At 36.3% G+C, this 20,924-nt stretch overlaps 3 protein-coding genes and 1 pseudogene across 4 annotated transcripts; 3 read left to right on the forward strand and 1 right to left on the reverse strand.

The window, feature by feature from the left end:
* Positions 1–106: 106 nt before the first annotated feature.
* On the forward strand, positions 107–7,712 carry LOC110862380 (long-chain fatty acid transport protein 4). The gene is made up of 11 exons (XM_022111577.2): positions 107–356; positions 914–1,064; positions 1,138–1,263; positions 3,034–3,145; positions 3,216–3,446; positions 3,921–4,144; positions 4,619–4,808; positions 5,186–5,393; positions 5,676–5,827; positions 6,303–6,542; positions 7,172–7,712. Exons 1-11 carry the CDS (start codon positions 163–165, stop codon positions 7,321–7,323), a joined length of 1,980 nt encoding a protein of 659 aa, XP_021967269.2. The 5' UTR covers positions 107–162; the 3' UTR covers positions 7,324–7,712.
* A 495-nt stretch (positions 7,713–8,207) lies between these two features.
* LOC110862355 lies at positions 8,208–9,738 on the reverse strand. The gene is made up of 6 exons (XM_022111550.2): positions 9,510–9,738; positions 9,113–9,415; positions 8,825–9,033; positions 8,570–8,735; positions 8,384–8,492; positions 8,208–8,318 (listed from the first exon to the last, which is right to left on the reverse strand). The coding sequence occupies exons 1-6, from the start codon at positions 9,700–9,702 to the stop codon at positions 8,270–8,272; spliced, it is 1,029 nt and encodes a 342-aa protein (XP_021967242.1). The 5' UTR covers positions 9,703–9,738; the 3' UTR covers positions 8,208–8,269.
* A 3,181-nt stretch (positions 9,739–12,919) lies between these two features.
* Positions 12,920–17,654, forward strand: LOC118433507 (long-chain fatty acid transport protein 4-like). 2 transcript variants are annotated; one of them, XR_004833412.1, is made up of 7 exons: positions 12,920–13,143; positions 15,390–15,540; positions 15,615–15,740; positions 16,009–16,120; positions 16,187–16,417; positions 16,803–17,322; positions 17,404–17,654. XR_004833412.1 is itself a non-coding variant. In XM_035845484.1 (6 exons), the coding sequence occupies exons 1-6, from the start codon at positions 12,950–12,952 to the stop codon at positions 17,165–17,167; spliced, it is 1,179 nt and encodes a 392-aa protein (XP_035701377.1). In that variant the 5' UTR covers positions 12,920–12,949; the 3' UTR covers positions 17,168–17,654. The 2 variants fall into 2 exon arrangements, 1 of the variants encoding a protein (XP_035701377.1); XM_035845484.1 differs by having other exon boundaries at positions 16,803–17,654.
* Positions 17,655–17,697: 43 nt separating this feature from the next.
* LOC118433508 lies at positions 17,698–20,829 on the forward strand (annotated as a pseudogene).
* The last annotated feature ends 95 nt before the right edge of the window (positions 20,830–20,924 follow it).

Here is a 20,924-nt window from a genome sequence, read left to right on the forward strand (position 1 = left end):
TGGAATTGATGAGATCCACACAATTTCTGAATGAATCGTTTTAAAGAAGAAGATTCAAAGTCCAATTTTGTTCATGTTCGCAGTTTTATCATCACGCGTTCAATTCCAGTTGATAAAATCTCCTTAGTCAGTCATCATTCACATTTACATATCCACGTTGTCATGGATACGAGTGTAATTTCTAAATTTGTGGATCCCACCAAAATTTGGGAGTGGATTGAAAATTTTGTGCATCAGCTTCCCTCAAATAAGGGATACGTCCTTCTTGGTGGAATTGGGGTGTGGACATTGTACAAATTTATAAGTAATCCAGTTCGGTTTATTTCTATAATAAGGACGATTCCGAGAGATTTCTGGTATGTAAATTTTTAATTAGCTTCGAGTTGTGCAAAATATTACATTTTTATTTTAAACAAAGAATTATGTTGTTGCCAATTAAATATGTAAATTACGTATAAATTATACAAATTTATTCATTTTACTAATATAAATATTTGTAAAATCATTTTAATTCGTAAGTTTTGTAAAATTAATTTACAAAGTTTGACAAAATACATATGTATATACATACATATATGTACAAAGACGCCATTTATGTGTATGTATGTATGAGTAAGTATACAAAAAAAATTGGGAGCTAATTTTTCTTAGAAATCGGCCTAAAACATTGTAGAAGTTTGTAAGTTTACAGAATTTACGGATTCTGCAAAGTTAATAAAAGCATGAATTCTCTCATTGTATTTCTATTAAAGATAAAAGAATATGTTTTGGAAATTGTGTAGATTTCCGTAAAAATTAGATATACAATATTTATTCATTTAGCAAGTGTAAAAATTTGTAAAATTAAGAAAATAAGGATACTTAAACTCACAAATAGATAGTTTAATCTTACATTTTTTAATTACAATTATAGCGCACTTCCAACTTTAATCTTATTGAAGAGAAATCTGAGACATTTCCAGAATGGAAACTACACAATATTTCGAGTATTTGAAGAAATTGTGAAAAAGAATCGGAACAAAATTATTTTCCAATTTAATGATTTTAAAATGACGGGAAAGGAGGTAAATAAATTACGTTTTTTTAATTCTTTTAAAAGGTTTTAAATTAAAAAATCTATTACTTTAATTATTCCAGGTGCAAGAATTAAGTTATCGTGTGGCGAATTATTTTGCATCGCTTGGCTACAAGAAAGGTGATCGAGTGGGAATATTTATGACAAATTGTGCCGAATATGCTCCGATTTGGCTGGGCCTCAGTCGGGTAAATTTATTTAAATATTTATTCATAAAATTTATATTTACAACTTCACAAGAAGCGTTCAAAGTTCTAAAATGGAAATTCGCAAAGTTTATAGAAGAAGTTGTCAAAATGTGACGATTAGTTTAAGTTAGAGGTCAACCCCGGCAAATTTGGCGGCGGCGCGGGCCCCAATTCAGACAAACTTTCGGGCAGTTTCGGGTTTCGTGCCACGGCGAGGTGTCCCAATCTTGATGTGCATACTTAGAAATAATGTCACCCTTTTGATAAGTTAATGCACCCTGAATTTAATATGAAGTAATTTATACTAAATCCAGAGTAAAATTTGGTCTTGATTAAGTAGATGTTACCCTGAATTTACAAAAGGCGTTAGGTGATTGTTTTGACGAATTCTCGGGTGAATATCTTTGGCGGGGAGTTGAATTTTGAACTGATTTTTGGTAGGTTGCAAGATAATACTCTCAAAAATATATCTTTAAAATTTTAGGGTGATAGCTTCGCAAATGCACCATACAGTGCCCCCGGAGTTGGTAGAAGCCAAAAAAACACTTTCCAAACTTAATTGCTTATATAGCATGATAACCAAAGAGGTCAGAGGTGAATGATTGTTAATATAATAACCCTAGATAATCATTGCATGTAATAATAAAAGAATCCGTAATGAATCACACAACGTGGGCCTTCCATCATCGCGGATAGTTTGCCCAAAAAATGATAAATCAGACCGTGCGCGGAAAAATTAACCTGCTGACCTTGAAAGTTGACCCACCGGGTCAAATGCAGCTTGAGGGTAAAGCTGGAAGTGTCCTAAGTAATATTAAAACAAACAGTCAAGATTTTGTGTAAACAGTTTTATACAAGGACCCGAGCTAATCAGCTGTCGCAGAATCCTAAAAAACTCGTGAACTTATTTGGAAAATTAATGGTCAAATTTTTTCGAAAATAAATTTTAATAATCTTTTGGTGTCCCCTGCTGCAGAACTATTTTATCTACAAGGTACAAGTGACAAAATAATAAAATTATTGCGTTTTGGTTAGTTAAATTATTTCTGAAGTTCGACATCGAAAACGACGGGAACTTTTCCAAAAAGTTTATAAGGTCTGATGAAAACTCAGTCCGTGGGGTATAACCACTTATCAAAATTTTGTCAAAAGTACTTACAGTGCAATATACTATATGTACCTTGGATAAAAACCACGTTAGGGATTTTTAGCATCAAAGTCGTAAAATGTGGGGGCCTTAAAAGTGGAAGAGTTGCGTTAAAGAGCGCATTTCATTAGGACAAGTATGAAATTAGACTGTAAAACGGACTTAAAAGATAAGCATGAGGCAAAAGTGGTTTTATATAGTGAAAAGCATGCTAAGTCCCTTAAAAATAGTCGCAAAATCTATTTTGGCATCAGGACCTCAGAAAAAAATATTTTGTTCAACGCCATTTTATAAGAACACTGGTTTGGAAAACTAAAAAAGGACACCTCTCCAAATTTGACCTTGCCTCATTTCGCAGAGTACACAAAATCGGAAGCCAGATATGCTTACCTATAGTTTGAGACATGGGCTTTCACATAAAAAAAGTTAGAAATCTCTACGACTAAAATCCATCCCGCAATTAAGGCATGAATTCGTCAAAACCATGTCCTAACGCCTTTTGTAATATAAATACATATATATATTTAGCTTACTTAATATTGAATTTAGACTTAATTTGCTTTTCAGAACGGTAATATTATTTTGAAAATTGTACTAAATCGACTAATTTTTCTGCTTTATAGATTGGCGTCATTGGCGCCCTGATAAACACGAACCTTCGCCAAACCCCGTTGAAACATTGTATCGAATCTGTCAACTGCAAAGCGGTCATATTTACGCTGGATCTTGTTGATGGTTCGTAATTCTCAGTTTTTAAAAAATCCACTGAAAACTTCAATTTTTTGATTTCTTTTTCGGTATCTAGCTATGAATGAATTACTGGCCGAATGTGGAGGTCAGTTGGAGGGCGAGCCAACCCTTTACACGTTCCTCGAGGGGGGCACATCCATCCCCATGACGTTCTACGACTCCTTCAAAAGCCTGAACGAAATATTGGTCGACGTTGATACCATTTGCCCACTCGTAAAGGAAGCGATAGGATTCGGTGATGTGGCCATGTTCATTTTCACCTCAGGGACGACAGGACTTCCAAAAGGTCAGAGTTGACAAATTACTTGCAAATTTTAAATTTGGCAATTGCAAATTTTATTTCTGAGGCTAGTGAGTATTTATTTAATCGAATTTTACCCCCGCAAAAGGCTGCAAATCCGTACATTTAGCCAAACCATTTCCCCAACCGTTTCAAAATATTTAGAAATCGTACTGCAAGATTTGTTGGAACTCTGTAAAATAAAGATTGAGTTTTACAAGGGAACCGTGTAAGGTGTCCCACCCTGAATTTCGGAGTAAAATTTCACCCAATTAGACGACTCCTTTGGGATGTATGAGGTACCTTACACGGTTCCCTTGCTAAACTCAAACCTCGTTTTAAAGACTCCCAACAAATCGAGTAGGAATCAAGATTAGAAAATCTGATCACATAAATCATAACACAGGTTTTATTTACATTATGAGGTATAACAAATATGATAATTTCACCCATTTGCATACATATTTAAATATATTTCAGCTGCTTCGATTAAGCATTCGCGGTTCTTAATGCTGGCCGCGACTGTTGTGCATATCGCGGGAATAAAGAATTCGGACATCGTTTACACGCCACTCCCTCTGTATCACGGATCTGGAACGGTACTCGGCTCGGGCCCGGCGCTCCTCTACGGGGCATGCCAAGTAATCCGGAAGAAGTTTTCTGCCTCCAATTTTTGGTCGGATTGCATCAAATATAACGCCACGGTGAGAAAAATTATGTCACGACGAAATAAATACACAAATATTCTGACGTGACATGTCATTGACAAAATTGACATGTCATAACTTGTGACTCATAAATGTCCAATTTGTCATAAATGTCCAATTTGTGTCATATTTGTCATAAATATCGGTCACATTAGAATTGTGACAAATTGTATGGTCAAATTGACACGTATCGACTTGACACGGACAAGCCTTACGTATGCTCAATCCTGTATAATTTATTTTGCATAATCTTGCTATAAATATCTATGGGTTGTATGTATTCTGCCCAACAGTATGTATGTACATACATATTTCTGCAAAAAATGATACTGCAAAAAATCATAAAGTTTTTCTGCAGGAAAGCCGTTCAAATTTTTACTCTGGTTGTTTTTCATCGGTTAATTTACGAATATAAAATGATATTAAGAAGGATTAATTATGCATAAAAATATGTACGTCGTTTTTTCTCAGGTTTCTCAATACATTGGGGAAACGTGTCGCTACCTGTTGGGCCAACCGGTATCCAAACAAGATAAGCAACATAAGGTTCGAGTAATGTATGGAAACGGTTTAAGGGGAGAGATTTGGGCAGATTTCGTGTCAAGGTTCGGAGTCAAGATCTCCGAGTTTTACGGGGCGACGGAAGGAAACTGTAATATGGGTAAAGAAAACTTAATTTCAATTTCAATTTTTTCAATTTTTTCAAAAAGCTAATTTTTTGACGAATTATTTTCACAAATTAATTCTCGAGGCAATCCGGGTATTCATGATTCCTTCGAGATTTTAAAGGCGTCATAAGATTTTATCAATATCTGGAAAAATGGCGTTAGTAAGGCTACAATGTGTACGAAGATTATTTTTACTTCGTATTTACGGTACTAAGGTTACCAGGACAATTGTAGATGCCCTCAATAATTTCCAATTTTCGATATAAATATAAATATACTTGATCGGAACTTTTAGCTTTTATCTTATTTTCAAAATTTGTTTACCAGAAAGTTAAATTTTACTCAAAAATTATCCCTGTCCTTTTTTAAGTGAATTTGGACGGTCGTGTCGGTGCGATTGGATTCGTCCCGCTCTGGGGGCCTAATGTTCTTCCCATACGACTAATAAAAGTGGACGAAGAAACCGGCGAGCCGATTCGGGATCCCAAGACGGGATTTGTCGTCCGATGTGGGCTCAACCACCCGGGTGAAATTGTGGGACGGATTATTAAGAAGGATCCCATAACAGATTTTCAAGGGTGCGCACGTTTAGAAATTATGTATTGATCTCCTTTAAAAACTACCTAAATGCACTCTGAATTCTATATTACGCAACCTGTATTAAATCCAGAGGAAACTTGACTCTTTATGAAGTTTAAGCTACTCTGGGTTTATTATAGGTTATTTAATTTCTAGTTCAGACTGCATTTATTTAGTCCCTGAAAGAGATATATTATGTATTTTTTAGTGTTTTATCTGCGTGAATTTGAATATGTTGCGAAATTTAAAACCCTAAACGGAATAATTAATTAAAAATGTAGATATGCTGATAAGACGTCGACGAGTGGGAAAATTATGGTGGACGCGTTTCGCAAAGGAGACTCGTGGTTTAGATCGGGCGACGTTTTGGTTCAAGATAATCTCGGATATTTCTACTTCCAGGACAGAAAAGGGGATACTTTTAGATGGAAAGGTGACAAAATAATTCATAATTTAATTGGCAAAATTACTAATTAGCAATTTATAAATGTTTGCCTAGTTCAATTTTAATTTATATGCGTTGAGCAAAATGTAGTTATGACAAATTTTATACGATTCTCTATTACTTCGAATTTTTGGCACATTTTTGGCCATTGTGAATTGTTTGCTGAGATAGTCAAAAATAAGTCTGAAAGGTTTCCTGACAGATATTCAGCGACCAAGAAATGTTAGCAAGCAAATAACACCTCAGCCTAATATTTATTCTGTAAGGAACTATAAGGATGAGACTTACGTACTTAAATATAATGTTGGCTGACATTTTTTAATCAATGAAACTTCAACAAGGCATAATTTGAAATTTTTGGGCAATTTCTAAATGGTGCACTACCTGTAAAAATGTAGAAGATTTTTACCTAAAATTTCGAGAACAACTCAGTTTAACCAGACAATTATTAAAAAATCTTTAGGTGAGAATTGTTCCACGGCTGAGGTGGAGTCGATCATCAGCACGATAAGCGGTCTCAAGGGGACGGTCGTGTTTGGCGTGGAAATTCCTGGCGCGAATGGGCGTGCCGGCATGGCGGTCATGTCCGACCCAGAAAACACGCTGGACATGAAAGAACTGGCGAACGGTGTGATTAAAGGGCTCCCCGCGTACGCGAGACCAGTTTTTGTCCGCGTCCTTTCCACCGAATTGGTCCTCACAGGTATAGTGGAATTATTTGTGCGTCACAGTCATCTAATTTACATATTTTGAGTCATAAGCGAGAGACATACATAAAAATTTATTCAACATATCTCCATAGGAAACCCGTATCGCCCAAAATGGGTATAGCGAGATTTATACAAATTAAGATAAAAATATTAAGCTAAAAAATTCGATCCAACGGATCCGAGATTATCACATCCGATCTACCCACGATAAAGGCTTAAAGAACGACCTTGTATAGGCCGACTTTTCGAGCAAACTCCCTTACATACATCTTTCATGCACGAAACTTAAAAATTTGTTTACAGTTTATACAACTTAGTTATTTATTCATTGTAGTATAGATTATATTCGCAGAGATGTATGTATGTGTACAATTATTACTTTTTTAGAAAAGTCTAAACGCCCAGCGCTTCACAAAATATCCCTATCCGAAATTTAATAATAAAAAAACCTTAACCTATTTCGTAGTCTTATAGTAAGAAAATCTCATCCAGCTCTCGTCCGGCTGGAAGAGATCCCAAAATTGCAGCAACGTTTCCACGCTGGTTTACACATCTACATACATATGTACATATATTGGATATTTTTATTAATATTTCTCGTCGTTTTTGTATAATTCAACAGGGACATACAAACTGAAGAAGAACGAATACCAGAAGGAAGCCTTCAACATAAACCTGGTCCCAGATCCCGTCTACTTCTTCAATGGGAAGAAATATGTCCGAATGGATCAGGAAATCTATGAGGATATAATGTCGAGCAAAATTAGAGTGTAAAAGCAATACAAATTTTTAATAAAAAATACATGTAAACTATGTACTGTATAATTCATGATGAAATATTTATATTTCTTATAGAATATGTATTTCTTTTAAAAATTGTACATGGGACATGCATGACTTAATTGTATCAAGATATGACTGCGCTTTAATCCTTTTATCGTAGAGTGGAGTATAAAGGAAGACGGAATTTACTTACTTGTACAGAGTTGGTTATAGGAAAGCTAGACATAGTTTGAGGTAAATTGATACAAAATTTAACTTAAAGCAATCCCATGTTTAAAAAAAATTGGAAAGTCAGGAGCGTTCAAACGCCGTCCTGGATTATTCAATTTTTTATGCTTTAAAAAACATTTTTTTTATTAAAAAAATTCAATCAATTTTTATTAATGTTAAGCTTAGAAATTTTAACTATTATTAGATTTTCCACCACCGAAAATTTGTAGTGCGTTATCGATTATCCATAATTATCCATATTTCTTCGTTCTAATATGGTCATGTATTCTCGGAGTAACTCCTTCTACCATATCCAACTCTGTGTCTTTTACATATGTATGCATTTACATACATCCCAGCCAACAATTCTTTGTGTTTTCTGGATCAATTCGGCCACAATTTTCGACCTATTCGGGACCGATTTCTTGACGATTCGTACAGAAATCCCAAAGAAATCGGTGGGAAATGTCCGCAGAATCGTACAGAATTCTTGACGATTCGTCACGACTTTTTATGCCGAACTCTGTACGAATTCTGTACGAATTCTTTCCGATTCTTTCTCGACTTCGTGACGATTTCTGATGGAAATCCTAACGAATTTTGTACGAATTCTGCCCGAAATCACTACGATTTACATTTAAATAAAAAATTAGATAGACGAGTTGCCCTTTTAAATAATTTTATTACTTTTGTGATCATAACAAAAAATAAACTAATTATTTGTAAATTAATTCTGTGATGATGGCGAGGGCAGGTTGTTGGTGACTGGCTGTTTCCTGTGAAATTAAAAGAGGTTATAAATATTTTGCACCATATATTGATAATAGCAAAAATTTCTCACTTATTTCTTTTATACACACGATCGCCGGCCTTAGTCAACTCCCTCGAGATTCCGTCATCAATTTTTGAGTGGTCAGGTGTCAAAGGGCTCATCAGAATTGCCGCACCGCCTAATAATTAAAAAATAATAATAAATTCAAGGGAAGAAACCCTAATTATATGATTCACCCTACTTATTCATACTTACTGTGTAGGACATATTTTATATCCGCTAGCGTAGAAAACGAAAGCTTTTTCTGCATTCCTTTTAGACTATATTTGGACAATAAATCGTCGGTCATCAATTTTTTCATCATCTTGCTAATGACATCAACTTCCTCGTATCCTCTCACTCCTCCAGAGACGATGGTGATCTGAATACCCCAAAGAACAATTACCACAAGCAAAACGAGATAAAAACGGATAAAACTTGCTACAACATTTTACAAAATGAAATACTTACCAGGTCACCTTTTGCTACGTCAGACGACTTTACCATGTCATTTAGGTTTTCCAATTCGACAGTATTTGTAAGAGGAAACGTAAATTTCTGTAGTTCCATTGAAATCCGTGTATTCGAGGCAGAGCGACCTTTCCCTCCATCGAGAATTGTGTGCAGAATTTGACCTTGTTCTGCCAATGCAAGTTGAATTCCCTTGACCATCCGCAGCACTGTAATTAAAATAACCGAAGGTTTATTTAGATATTCTTTGGATAGTAGAAATAGTACAAAATTTTTAAAAAAGCTCACATTGAGTAATTTCGCAGGGATCCGTCTGAACCTCCTTCTCATTGGTGTCAATCGCTGGAGAGACGAAATACACCACGTCTTGATCTTGTGTGACAGAAGACGCCTCTCTTGACAAGTTCTCGTTCTCTTCTAGAATAACGTTGGCGTCGCTAGGAATAACGCTTCCAGACTCATCAATTTCGGGTGGCGTGGGAAGAGAAACCTGTCGTTTTGATTTCGATGCCGACGTGGCGCTTCTTTGTTCTTCAAAATCCGAAGTATAGGTTGCTGCTTTCAAATTCTGCCGAGCTTCGTTGTAGCTTCCTGAAAAATTGGACAAAAATTCAATGGTTTATAAAATTATGAATGTAGTTTGGAATGTAAAATGGAATGTAAGGCAAATGACATGTGAGCTTACCGTACGCATTTCCGACGATCAGAGCTTTGCATTTTACCCACGTCTCGAAATTCGGTTCGGCATAATTTTTAACAAGTTTATTTACATTATTCGGTGGGGGTGGCCAATAACAGACTTCTCCAACCATCCACGGCTTGGCAACAACGGCAACAGCATCATTCTCTTCAGGAAATTTCACAATTTGGAATTCCATTATTTAACTACAATGTAAAAGGGGGAACACAACAGTTTTTAAATTGGATTCGTTTAAAACAACGCACTTGTAATTAATCTCGGAGATAGGGAGTTGTATTTCACTTGACAATTTTGACAAATCTACATTAATTGTTGAGATAAGTGAAGAATCACAAGGGCAGGTAAACGCACTTTCAAAGCCACACAATTTTCGACAGACTACCGTCACCTCTCCGGTTTTTTCTAAGAACTTTTGCGCGACTGCAAATTGTCGGTTAGCGAAACAAAATGTACCGTTATGAACATTAGGTTTTAATGTAAAGTTTTTATATTTCACAGCACTATAACTTCCGTCAGATTGGATTTTTGACAGTACTGGAACTTCTACTTTGTTCACAAAAGGCCCCTGCACTACAGAATCTTTTTCAATTAACCGCCTGTGAACTTGAGCCAAAGAACCAGATGATTTTCGAATTAATCTCTTAATTTCACCAAGTTTATTTTCATACTTGAAGGCACTAAATGTGTCTAATCCACCAAGTCGACGGACATCTGTTGCCAAATGTATTAGTCCATGAATGTTGTACGAAATATTCACTTTTCCATACAATATTTTAAATTGGCTAACAAAATAATGTAATAGAGAATCAGCATAAGTAATAAGTTGCTCTTTTTGTTTTGGTGAAGCCAAAATTCGGATTGCAAAGTTGAGACACAAAAATAATTGGTAATGTTGTTCTGGTAAATGTTTCTTCAAAGCCAAGGGACCCGTATAAAGAAGAAATGTACGTAATTCAGTTGCTTTCCACCTGTCAATTTCTGAAAGTGGTCTTTGTTTCCGGTTGAACTCTACAGGTAAACACTTGCCAACTTTTACGAGTTTTTTTGATATTTTTAAAATCACTTTCGACCCTAGACGAAATACTTTAACTTTTCCACTTGTCCACAGTTTTACCAACTTTTTTGTAACTCCTAAGCAAATCAAATGCATGTATTCATAGGGAAAACTTTCTACCATGTCGAGGGGAAGCTTTTCTAAGTCACTAATTCCATTATGATGTTTTTCTTGCACCCGTCCTCTAAAAGTGTCATTTGTTCTTAATTCGGCATCCGTTTTTAACATAACCACCCGGTTGTCAATATATTTACCCTTAACTATGCACTTTCCACAACCATAATAACCGGTATGATTTTTAATGCTTGTAATAAACGCACGAGCAGGGGCGTCACAAATAAATGCTTCTATTTGAAAATTGATTTTACGGCTATTGTAAATAATTCCATTACTAATTAGTTCGAGAGATTCTTCCACAAAATCGCGAAGATAATTATTCAAGTCGTTTGGCTTACTGCAACCTTCGTAAATTCCAATTACAAACACATCACTAACGTTTTTCACACTTCCAAGAATGGGCCAAAGCTGTTTATTTGTACTTTTGTGAATCGGAATGCCGTCAATATTAATGTGAACAACAACTGTCTCGGGGCATGAATTTGATTTGTTTAAAACTTTTATAATTCCGGCTGCAAGTCCTAAATGGCAGTATTGTCCAGGCTCAACTTGTCGAATAACGGTAGTAGTGGGCGTTTGAAGTAATGTTCTTCTGATGGCAAGTCTGAGAAACATTGATGAGTTTTTAATATTTTAAGGAGGTCGGAAATAGCTGAGTGAGTCACGTTATGTCCAGTTCCCCATTTCTGAAGTTTTATTCTAAGGTCAATGCTGTCCTCCAATAAATCTATGCAGTCACTATCAGAACTGTTGCTTTCGTCAATTAAAGGTGAAAATTCCCCAATGTCAAACTTTTCTAAGTAATTATTTTGCGCTGGCACATAATTTAGTAAATCACTATCTGCATTACTTATAATTTCACTTACTGATTCGAGTTGTAGTTTGTGATTATGAGGTGTAGATTCGTGTTGTTCTTTGCTTCTTACGTCGTTGGTTATCACAGGTTGTTGTTGGAGGGAGGATTTATTATTCAGATAACTTTCCAAATTAATGTTGTTCTTTAAAATCCTCCGTTTTTGTCTGAGGGAGAGCAGTAATAAATTGCGTGGGCTCATGGCCACTTCCAAGAACATACTGCCGCCTTAGCTAGAATTCCTTAAGAATTCGTACAATACAATTGAGATTACCGAAATCTCCAAGAAATCGTGGCGAATTCGGGCTATCCTTCTGTCTAAATTCGATCAAGATTTTCCTTTGAGAATTCGGAGTGAAATCACAAAGAAATCGTACCGAATTTTAGTCATCTTTCGGCCTAAATTCGTTGAAGATTTTTCGGTGCGAATTCGTAGTGAAATCGCATCGAATTCTTCAAGAATTCTGACAGCTTTCGAGCTCGGTGTAATTTCGACCTGTTCGTACAGAATTCTTTCAAAGAATTTTGGCCGAATTGTTGGCTGGGATAGTTTACATATTTATGTAAATGTCTGCTTATTAATTTAGTGACTGGTTCTTTGTACGTCATCTACTCATTCATTTAAATACTTTTAAGCTTAAATATATATGTAAAACTGACCAAGGAGAATATGTAAATTAGACAGCAATGTTTACCATCATCTTAACCTTTACTGACCCTGATGGGCTCGCTTTTCCCCTACTTAACAAAGTTATGTATGCACTTATACATGAGTAGTTAAGCAAGCATACTTATCACCTAGTTTACTTAAGGAAGTGATGCATATTTCTGATTATTCTGATGTCAGGCTCTGACACAAATATATGTATATATCAACATGATATTGCAAATGTGCATATGCATGGAAACTTAAGTCTTTTATGTTGACTTCTCTCGTTTTAGTAGGGAGTGATTAAAAATCATTCGTTGTATACATATATCTAAACTCATTTTATAAATTAACTGGGTTTGAACATATGTGGAAAATGGAGGAAAAGTTGTCAATATTTCGAATGCTATCTATCGAAGTCATTATCAAGCCACGTGTAGGAAAAGACGAAAAAATTATACCGATTTTACAATATAGGAACTATGTAACTAAGTAAATTGATTATTTATTCTTGAATATTTGATGAGCAACACAACTTCTGAATGAATATCTTTAACGAAAGGGAGTCAAAGTCCAAATTTTATCATTTTTGCATTTAAAGTATTTGTGTCAATTTGTTATGAATTGATCTTTGTTGACACGTATATGAATGCATAAATAAATAAATGATTAAGAAACAAACAAATCACGCATTCAATTCCAGTTGACAAGATATACTCAGTCATCTTTCACATTTACATATTCACGTTGCTATGGATACCAGCTTAATTTCTAAATTTGTGGATCCCTCCAAAATTTGGGAGTGGGTGGAAAATTTTGTGCATGAGCTTCCCTCAAATAAGGGATACGTCCTTCTCGGTGGAATCGGGGTGTGGACGCTGTACAAATTTATAAGGAACCCGATTCGGTTTATTTCTATAATAAGGACTATTCCGAGAGATTTCTGGTGTGCAAATTTACAAATATTTATGCAAATTTTACAAAACATTAGACATAAAGGAATGTGTTTGGTTATCATGTACATTTTCCTTGATAATTATTGAGATTTATTCCATTCACAAATCTAAATATTTATGAAATTAAATAAATTAATGCATTCACGCAAGATTAGTACATACGTAACTTATTTATACATATATAAAATCTAAAAATTGTGTGAAATAATTACACAAATTTTTCCAAAATAAAAAAAAATCGCTTGATCTCACTGTTTGCAAAAATTCGCAAGATAGATAATTTTCGTTAGAAATATTTGTAAAATTGTGTAAAGGTTTGCAAGTTTATAGAATTTACGGATTTTGCAATTTTACCAACAACTGCGTAAATTGTCTCATTACAGTCAATCCAAGAAGTATTGGCAACCACGGAAGCTAGAAACAATTGGCTATAACTTTTCCATGCATTATCAAATTTGCATAAAACTTTGTCCGCATTTGGTAAATCTAATGTAGTGTTCGATTATAATCATGCTTCCGATTAAAATTAAATAACCAGCACGTTATCCTGATTTTGATACGAACGAGTCAGGTACGAACCTCTAAAAAGTATTGGCAACCTGTGTCATAATTATTTGTACGAAATTTTTATAACGACAAACCTCTGCGTCTTGTCAAGGTAAGTTAATCAGATCAAAGAATTTTACTTTATCTGCTTCGTAAGTCCAGATTGGTATTGCCTAGAGCCAAAATGTCGACACCAAACGGGCTATTTTTGGCGGAGCGAGGAATAATCTTGCCTCCTTCAAAATCAAGCTTTTATATCGATAACTCAGACAGAAAACATGCTCCGTGATATTTACTATTGGAAACGTATCCAAAGAACATGAAGCAATTATTTCAGTTCGTGGTTTCCTATGATCCGGCTAAAAATGCCTCCTAATCCTAAAATCAATGGATTAATCAAGCAAATTATCACTCAAGATCGGGAGATTTCAGCTCCCATAACCATGTTGAATTTGAGTACGGAATGTGGGGTCAACATAGCATGCAATTTGGTGATCAATCAAAAATCATGCCATGGGGTTTCAGGGTCCAGTATCCCGACAGGCGGGAAGGTACCCAACGCGAACCAACTCAATAAATTTGAACGGGCTAAATACCATCATTAACAGAATTCCAATGAATGAAAAAGGAGCTGATGGTCTCACATAAGCTCATTTTACCTATTCGGAGCTAATTAAAGGGTTCAAGTCTGCCGGATGCATTAAAAGGCTCAGAAAAACGAATATGTGCATATAGCAGTTAAACACAGAGGAGGAGCGATTATGGTTTGGGGTTAAATGACCAGGTCGCGGCGTACTTATGTGGTCATTATCGGTGAAATCCTGACCAGGGGGGTCTAGGTAATCATTCGAAACGATAATTTGAAAAGATTTGACAAAAACATGACTCAGGAAGGAATTTCATATTCCAAAATTGCAGTGGCCCCAAACATGCATCCAAATTAACGATGCACATTTTTGGAGACCGAAAATTTCAGCATCTTTCGTTGGCTGCACAGTCTCCCGATGTGATTCTTATTGTCCGGGTTGAGATAAGAGCGACTGCTGGGAAATCACTCGTCGAAAAACGAGCTTGTCAAAAGTTCGAAAGAAGATTGGGAAGCAGTATGAAAAAGCGTTAGAAAGAAACTGGTCGAGTCAATTCCAAGGCGGATTTTTGCTCTTATTGCGTCGAGGGGAGGTGGTGCGCTGTACTAGTCGCAGTTTACCGAAACAAAATTGCAGTGTCTTTGATTATGATTTTTTTAAGTTAAGGGTTTCCAATACTTTTTGTGGGTTAATTTCGCAAATTTTCCAACAAATTATATAAAAACCGTGCCAATCTAATTTTAATCAACAAAGGATTATTATCATCGAATACCACATTAGATTTGTCAAATGTATGCAAAATTTCAGGCTAATTGGATAATCCATTCAAAAGTTATAGCCAATCATATTTAGCTTCCGTGGGGGTTGCCAATACTTGTTGGATTGACTGTATATTTCTATTGAATATCAATTAAGTTATTTTTGACAATTGTATTAATTTCCCCAAAAAGTTGTACAAATTTAATCGTGTTAAAAATAAAATATTTGTGAAATTTGTGAAATTAAGCACAAGTTATGTTTGTAAAGATCTGTGAAAAAATATGAAAAAAGGTGCGGAATAAATGCATGAATTTAATTTTGCATATTTTTATCCACCATTATAGCGCACTTCCAACTTTGTTCTTATTGAAAAGAAATCTGAGACGTTTTCAGAATGGAAACTACACAATATTTCAAGCATTTGATGAAACTGAGAAAAACAACCGGAATAAAATACTTTTTCAGTTTAATGATTTTAAAATGTCGGCAAAGGAGGTACGTATGTAAATAAACAATGTAACGAGTTTTATTACTCCAATGAGCTTATTTTAATTGTTCAATTATGTCAGGTGCAAGAATTAAGTTATTGGATCGCGAATTATTTTGCCTCACAAGGTTACAAGAAAGGTGATCGAGTAGGAATATTTATGACGAATTGTGCCGAATATGTTCCAATTTGGCTGGGTCTCAGTCGGGTAAAATATTTAATTTTCCAAATTCTTACACTCCCAAAAATAATTTTACCCCTCTAAGCAGCAAATACACTCTATTAATTAAAATAAACTGAATTCATAGCTACGTTAACTTGATAAAGGGTACGCAAGGTTTACCCAGAATTTGGTATATTGTATGTATTTACTTAGGATGTCCTTAGTATGAATAGAATTTAGAGTTCATTTACATACCTAACGTAAAATTTTTGGGTCCTAGATTGACTCGTGTTAACGAATTTATTTTTTCTAGATTGGCGTGATTGGGGCTCTTATAAATACGAACCTTCGCTTAACCCCGTTAAAGCATTGTATCGAATCCGTTAACTGTAAAGCGGTCATATTTACTTTAGATCTTGTTGATGGTAAGTAATTAAAAATGTTTAAGGATCCGTTCAAAATCCAATTTTTATCCTATGTTTTTGGTCTAGCGATGAATGAATTACTGGCCGAATGTGGAGGTCAGTTGGAGGGTGGTCCAACCCTTTACACATTCCTCGAGGGGGGCACATCCATCCCCATGACGTTCTACGATTCCTTCAAAAGCCTGAACGAAATCTTGGCCGATGTGAACCCTACGTGTCCGATTGTGAAGGAAACCATCGGATTTGGAGATGTGGCCATGTTCATTTTCACTTCTGGGACGACAGGGCTTCCAAAAGGTCAGGGGTCACGGGTGTTAGGCAAATTATTTTGATAAGCCTAATTAATCATTGTTTAATCGACTTTACCTCAAAATATTGAGTATATCGGGCCTTGAATCTAGTCAAACTATTTAATTCAGCATCTTGAAATTCAGAGAGATTAGAAAATTTGACTATTTTAATCGAGATTAAATTTTTTTTGGCACAAATATTCATACATGACGGTTTTCCTTCGCTGTCTAAAAATGAAAATTATGAGAATGCCATTGAAATTTAATTTATTCAGCTGCTTCGATTAAACACTCGAGATACTTAATGCTGGCTGCGACTACGGTGCACATAAAAATCAATATTATTCGGAAACCAGCAGAGTCATGTAAACAAAGTTTTTTTCCCCTTGTAGTCCAACAATATGAGGAGTCGAGAAGAGAAAAGGGTGCAGATTCAAACTCTATTGAGCGAGGGATATGGTGCCTCCCAAATTTCGAGGAAACTAGGAGTTGCTTACAATACGGTCAAACTGTGGGAAGGTCGCCGTACCGTGGTGGACAAAAAAAGGTCAGGCCGACCCACAGCATTCTCCCCTACTTCAAAATCGCAAATAACAAGAAATTTGAAAGAGAAAATTGGTGGATCCGTGAGGAAAACACTAAAGAAGCTGAACGAGTCGGCGAGGTATCAAAAGAAGGGGAAGAAAATAAGTCGTGCTGCGGTTCGAAATTACGCAAAAAAGCAAAAATGGGGCAAAACGGCTTACAAAAGACCTAAGAAACAGATTCTGACTCAAAAAAATATTCAGGACCGATTAAAATTCGGCGAAACAGTCAAGAGAACGGGATACTTGGGTGACGACAGACGGGCGCAGCAGAAACGCTCTCACATTCTTTTCACTGATGAAACCTGGCTGGAGGTGTCACCAACTGGTAACAGACAAAATCAAAGATACTATACAGCTGATCCGAAAAAAATCCCGAAAATATTGACCCCAAAACTTGGTCTAAAAGTTATGGTAGCTGGTGGCTTCTGTGCTCAAGGAGTTACAAAGCTGCATATGGTAAGTGGAGGTACCGTAAACGCTGCATACTACAAAGACAAGATCCTCCCACTTTACATTAAATCCATGAAGGACCCAACTTTATTCCCCCAACAACAGAAGGTCACCTTTCAGCAAGATGGAGCACCAGCACACACTGCAAAAGTGACCACCAAAGTTTTGGAGGCGCTCCTTTTGACAGTGTGGGGGAAAGGGGTGTGGCCCGGAAATTCACCAGATTTGAATCCTCTGGAGAATTTATGAATCATTGTTAAGGATTCTGCGTACAAACCGCCATATCCAACCAAAACCGCTGAGCTATTCAGAAGATTTCAACATGAGTGGGAAAGCATTCCGGTTACCGTTTTGGAAAATTTGGCACAGTCATTCAATTCACGCATTGAACAAATGTTGGAAGCTGGTGGCGGACACTCTAAATATTAGTTAATAATCGTACAAAAAATTATAATATTCTATACACGCAATAAAAAGTTTTGACTACTTATGTTTTGAAGTTAATTTTTTTCAGAAACTTTAAGCCCACCCTTTACATGCGTAGATACGCGGATAAGACGTCAACGAGAGGGAAAATTATGGTGGATGCGTTTCGCAAAGGAGACTCGTGGTTTAGATCGGGCGACGTTTTGATTCAAGATAATCTCGGATATTTCTACTTCCAAGACAGAAAAGGGGACACTTTTAGGTGGAAAGGTGACAATGATTAATAATTTAATTGACCTAATTACTAATCAACAAGTTATAAATTTTTCCTTTGAGCAAAAACATATGTTAATGAAAAGCTTTGTCTCCAGAATTTACACGAATTATGTTAAATAACTTCCATCCAATAGTTTCAGTTTTTGGTAAAAATATTGGCCTGGATGCTAGATTAAAAAAAATAATGTAAATTTTACGGCCAGGTTGAAATTTTTTTACAATTTATAATTTCTGAAAAATATTAGTTAAAATTTTGAGAAAAGTCCAGTACGTTATTGCTGAATATTAAAATTATTAGGTGAGAATTGTTCCACGGCTGAGGTGGAGTCGATCATCAGCACGATAAGCGGTCTCAAGGGGACGGTCGTGTTTGGCGTGGAAATTCCTGGCGCGGATGGGCGTGCCGGCATGGCGGTCATGTCCGACCCAGAAAACACGCTGGACATGAAAGAACTGGCGAACGGGGTGATTAAAGGGCTCCCGGCGTACGCGAGACCACTTTTCGTCCGCGTCCTTTCCACCGAGTTGGTCCTCACAGGTAAAAGAGAATTGCTTTGATAAGACATGTGTAGTGTGTTTGAAATCTTTATCTGAAGTCATACCTGTGCAAGTGAATTTATCTTCACTCATTTTCACATCGAGCCAAGTTGCCCTTCACTCCCCTCACTCGCGTGAAGGAAGGCTGGGTGAGGCTTCACTCACTGACAAATCTGATTCTCACTCCTTCATTCCCTTCACTCCTTCACTCACTCTCACTCACTCATTCCCCTCACTCAGCTATTTTCCTCACTCTTTCTTTCATTCAATTAAATCCCTCGTGTCGTCATAACTTAAACATTTTGGCGCCATCTAGTGGGGCAATGTGAGAATAGGCTGGGGCAATGTGAGACTGGGCTGGGGCAATGTGAGACTGGGCTGGGGCAATGTGAGACTGGGCTGGGGCAATGTGAGACTGGACTGGGGCAATGTGAGACTAAGCTGGAGCAATGTGAGACTGGGCTTGGGTAATGTAGCACGAGACTGGGGCAACGCGAGAATTTCCTGGGGTGAAATGAGACTCACTATTTTCATATGCCCACGGTAACTTCAGTATGTAAACTAATTATCTACCCTATATTACTTCGCCCTTCTTCCCCGGAGACGAAGGAGTGAAAAAGATGAAGCCTTCATCTCCTTCACTCCTTCACCCTTCATTCCACTCATTTCTCGTCTCAGCTTCCCTCACTCACCTTCACTCACTCGATCAAATTTTTCAACTCCCTCACTCAGCTTCACTCTCCTTCACTCCCTCATCGTGAATGAAGCCTCAATTTCCCTAAATTGAGTGAAGCTGCACAGGTATGTCTGAAGTACAATAACGTGGTACATCTCATTTGCATAAATCTCATTATGCCCATTTTTGGCGATACGGGCTTTCCATGTTGAATAAATCCTACGTCTCTAACCAATGCTTCAAATTCAAAACATGAATGGACTATACATATATATTATGCGTTTTTTGGGTAATGGGCCCCCTGTTTGAATTTGAAATCCGCCCGCCACCAGGTTAACTTACGGACGAAATGAAACAGCGGCAAAACCAGGGGGACCCATTACCCAAAACATTCATAATAGCACAAATAAATCGACTGTATGTACGAAAATCCACTATTAGGGGACGTTCGTAAACTTCGTAACGCAAAGAGGGGTGGGCCCAATGATATCGTGCCTATGTGACACATGTTAAAGGGGGTGGGTGGGTGTCCAGAAAACCAAAAACTTAGGATTATAGTGTCGCCCTTCTAAAAAATGAATGCACTTTGCAATTCTATATTAACCGGGCCTGGGACAGTGAATGTCTAAAAAATGATGTTAAGGGTTCATTTTTGGAGAGAATGGAAAACGGATCGGTAATTCTGTGGAGAAACCCATTCCCCACATATTTACCGATTCATTTTCAATTCTGTCCAAAAATGAGCCCTTAACATCATACTTAAGAAATTATTTTTGTGCCTGCGTCCCAGGCAGCTTTAAGTAAATTATGCCAAATTCTTAGCAAACTTAAAGTTTGCTCAGAATAAAGAGTAAATTACTCTACGTAAATTAATTATATATAAAGTCAGCGTTACTCAGGATTTAGTATAGTTTAGTTAATTTAGACTCTAAATTTTAGAGCCTATTCATGTACTGTTCAAAAGGGCATCCTTGTTTTTAAGAGTATACAACTTTGCAAAGCAGATAATGCACAAAATTATATGAAGGAAATTGTTTGTGAGCCAACATTTCCCACAAAATTCCAATGGTTTCCCTTCATGCACACCCCTTTTAAATTAGTTTACGGATTATCTTATATATATTATATATATCTTATATATATATCTTAAATATTTTAATATTTCTCGCCATCATTAAATATTTATAACCAAATTCAGGGACTTAAAAACTGAAGAAGAACGAATACCAGAAGGAAGCCTTCAACATAAACCTTGTTCCCGATCCCGTCTACTTCTTCAACGGGAAAAAATATCTTCGAATGGATCAGGAAATGTATGAGGATATTATGTCGGGCAAAATTAGAGTGTAAAAATTAATATGTTCACACATTTAAATATGTGCATAAAATGTGTATAACTTTGGATGATTTTTTGATGAAAAATAAAAGTGCTTTGTTCCAAATAGAATACGGCACGTGCATTACGTATCGATACACCTAATTACAAATCAGCATTAATTTTTGCATATGATTTATTGCTTAATTTAAGTAACTTACTTAAATGGGCATCGACGATTTATCGG

Source organism: Folsomia candida, unplaced genomic scaffold (genome assembly GCF_002217175.1).
Source record: "Folsomia candida strain VU population unplaced genomic scaffold, ASM221717v1 Fcan01_Sc055, whole genome shotgun sequence".
In the NCBI taxonomy this organism is placed as follows: domain Eukaryota; kingdom Metazoa; phylum Arthropoda; class Collembola; order Entomobryomorpha; family Isotomidae; genus Folsomia; species Folsomia candida.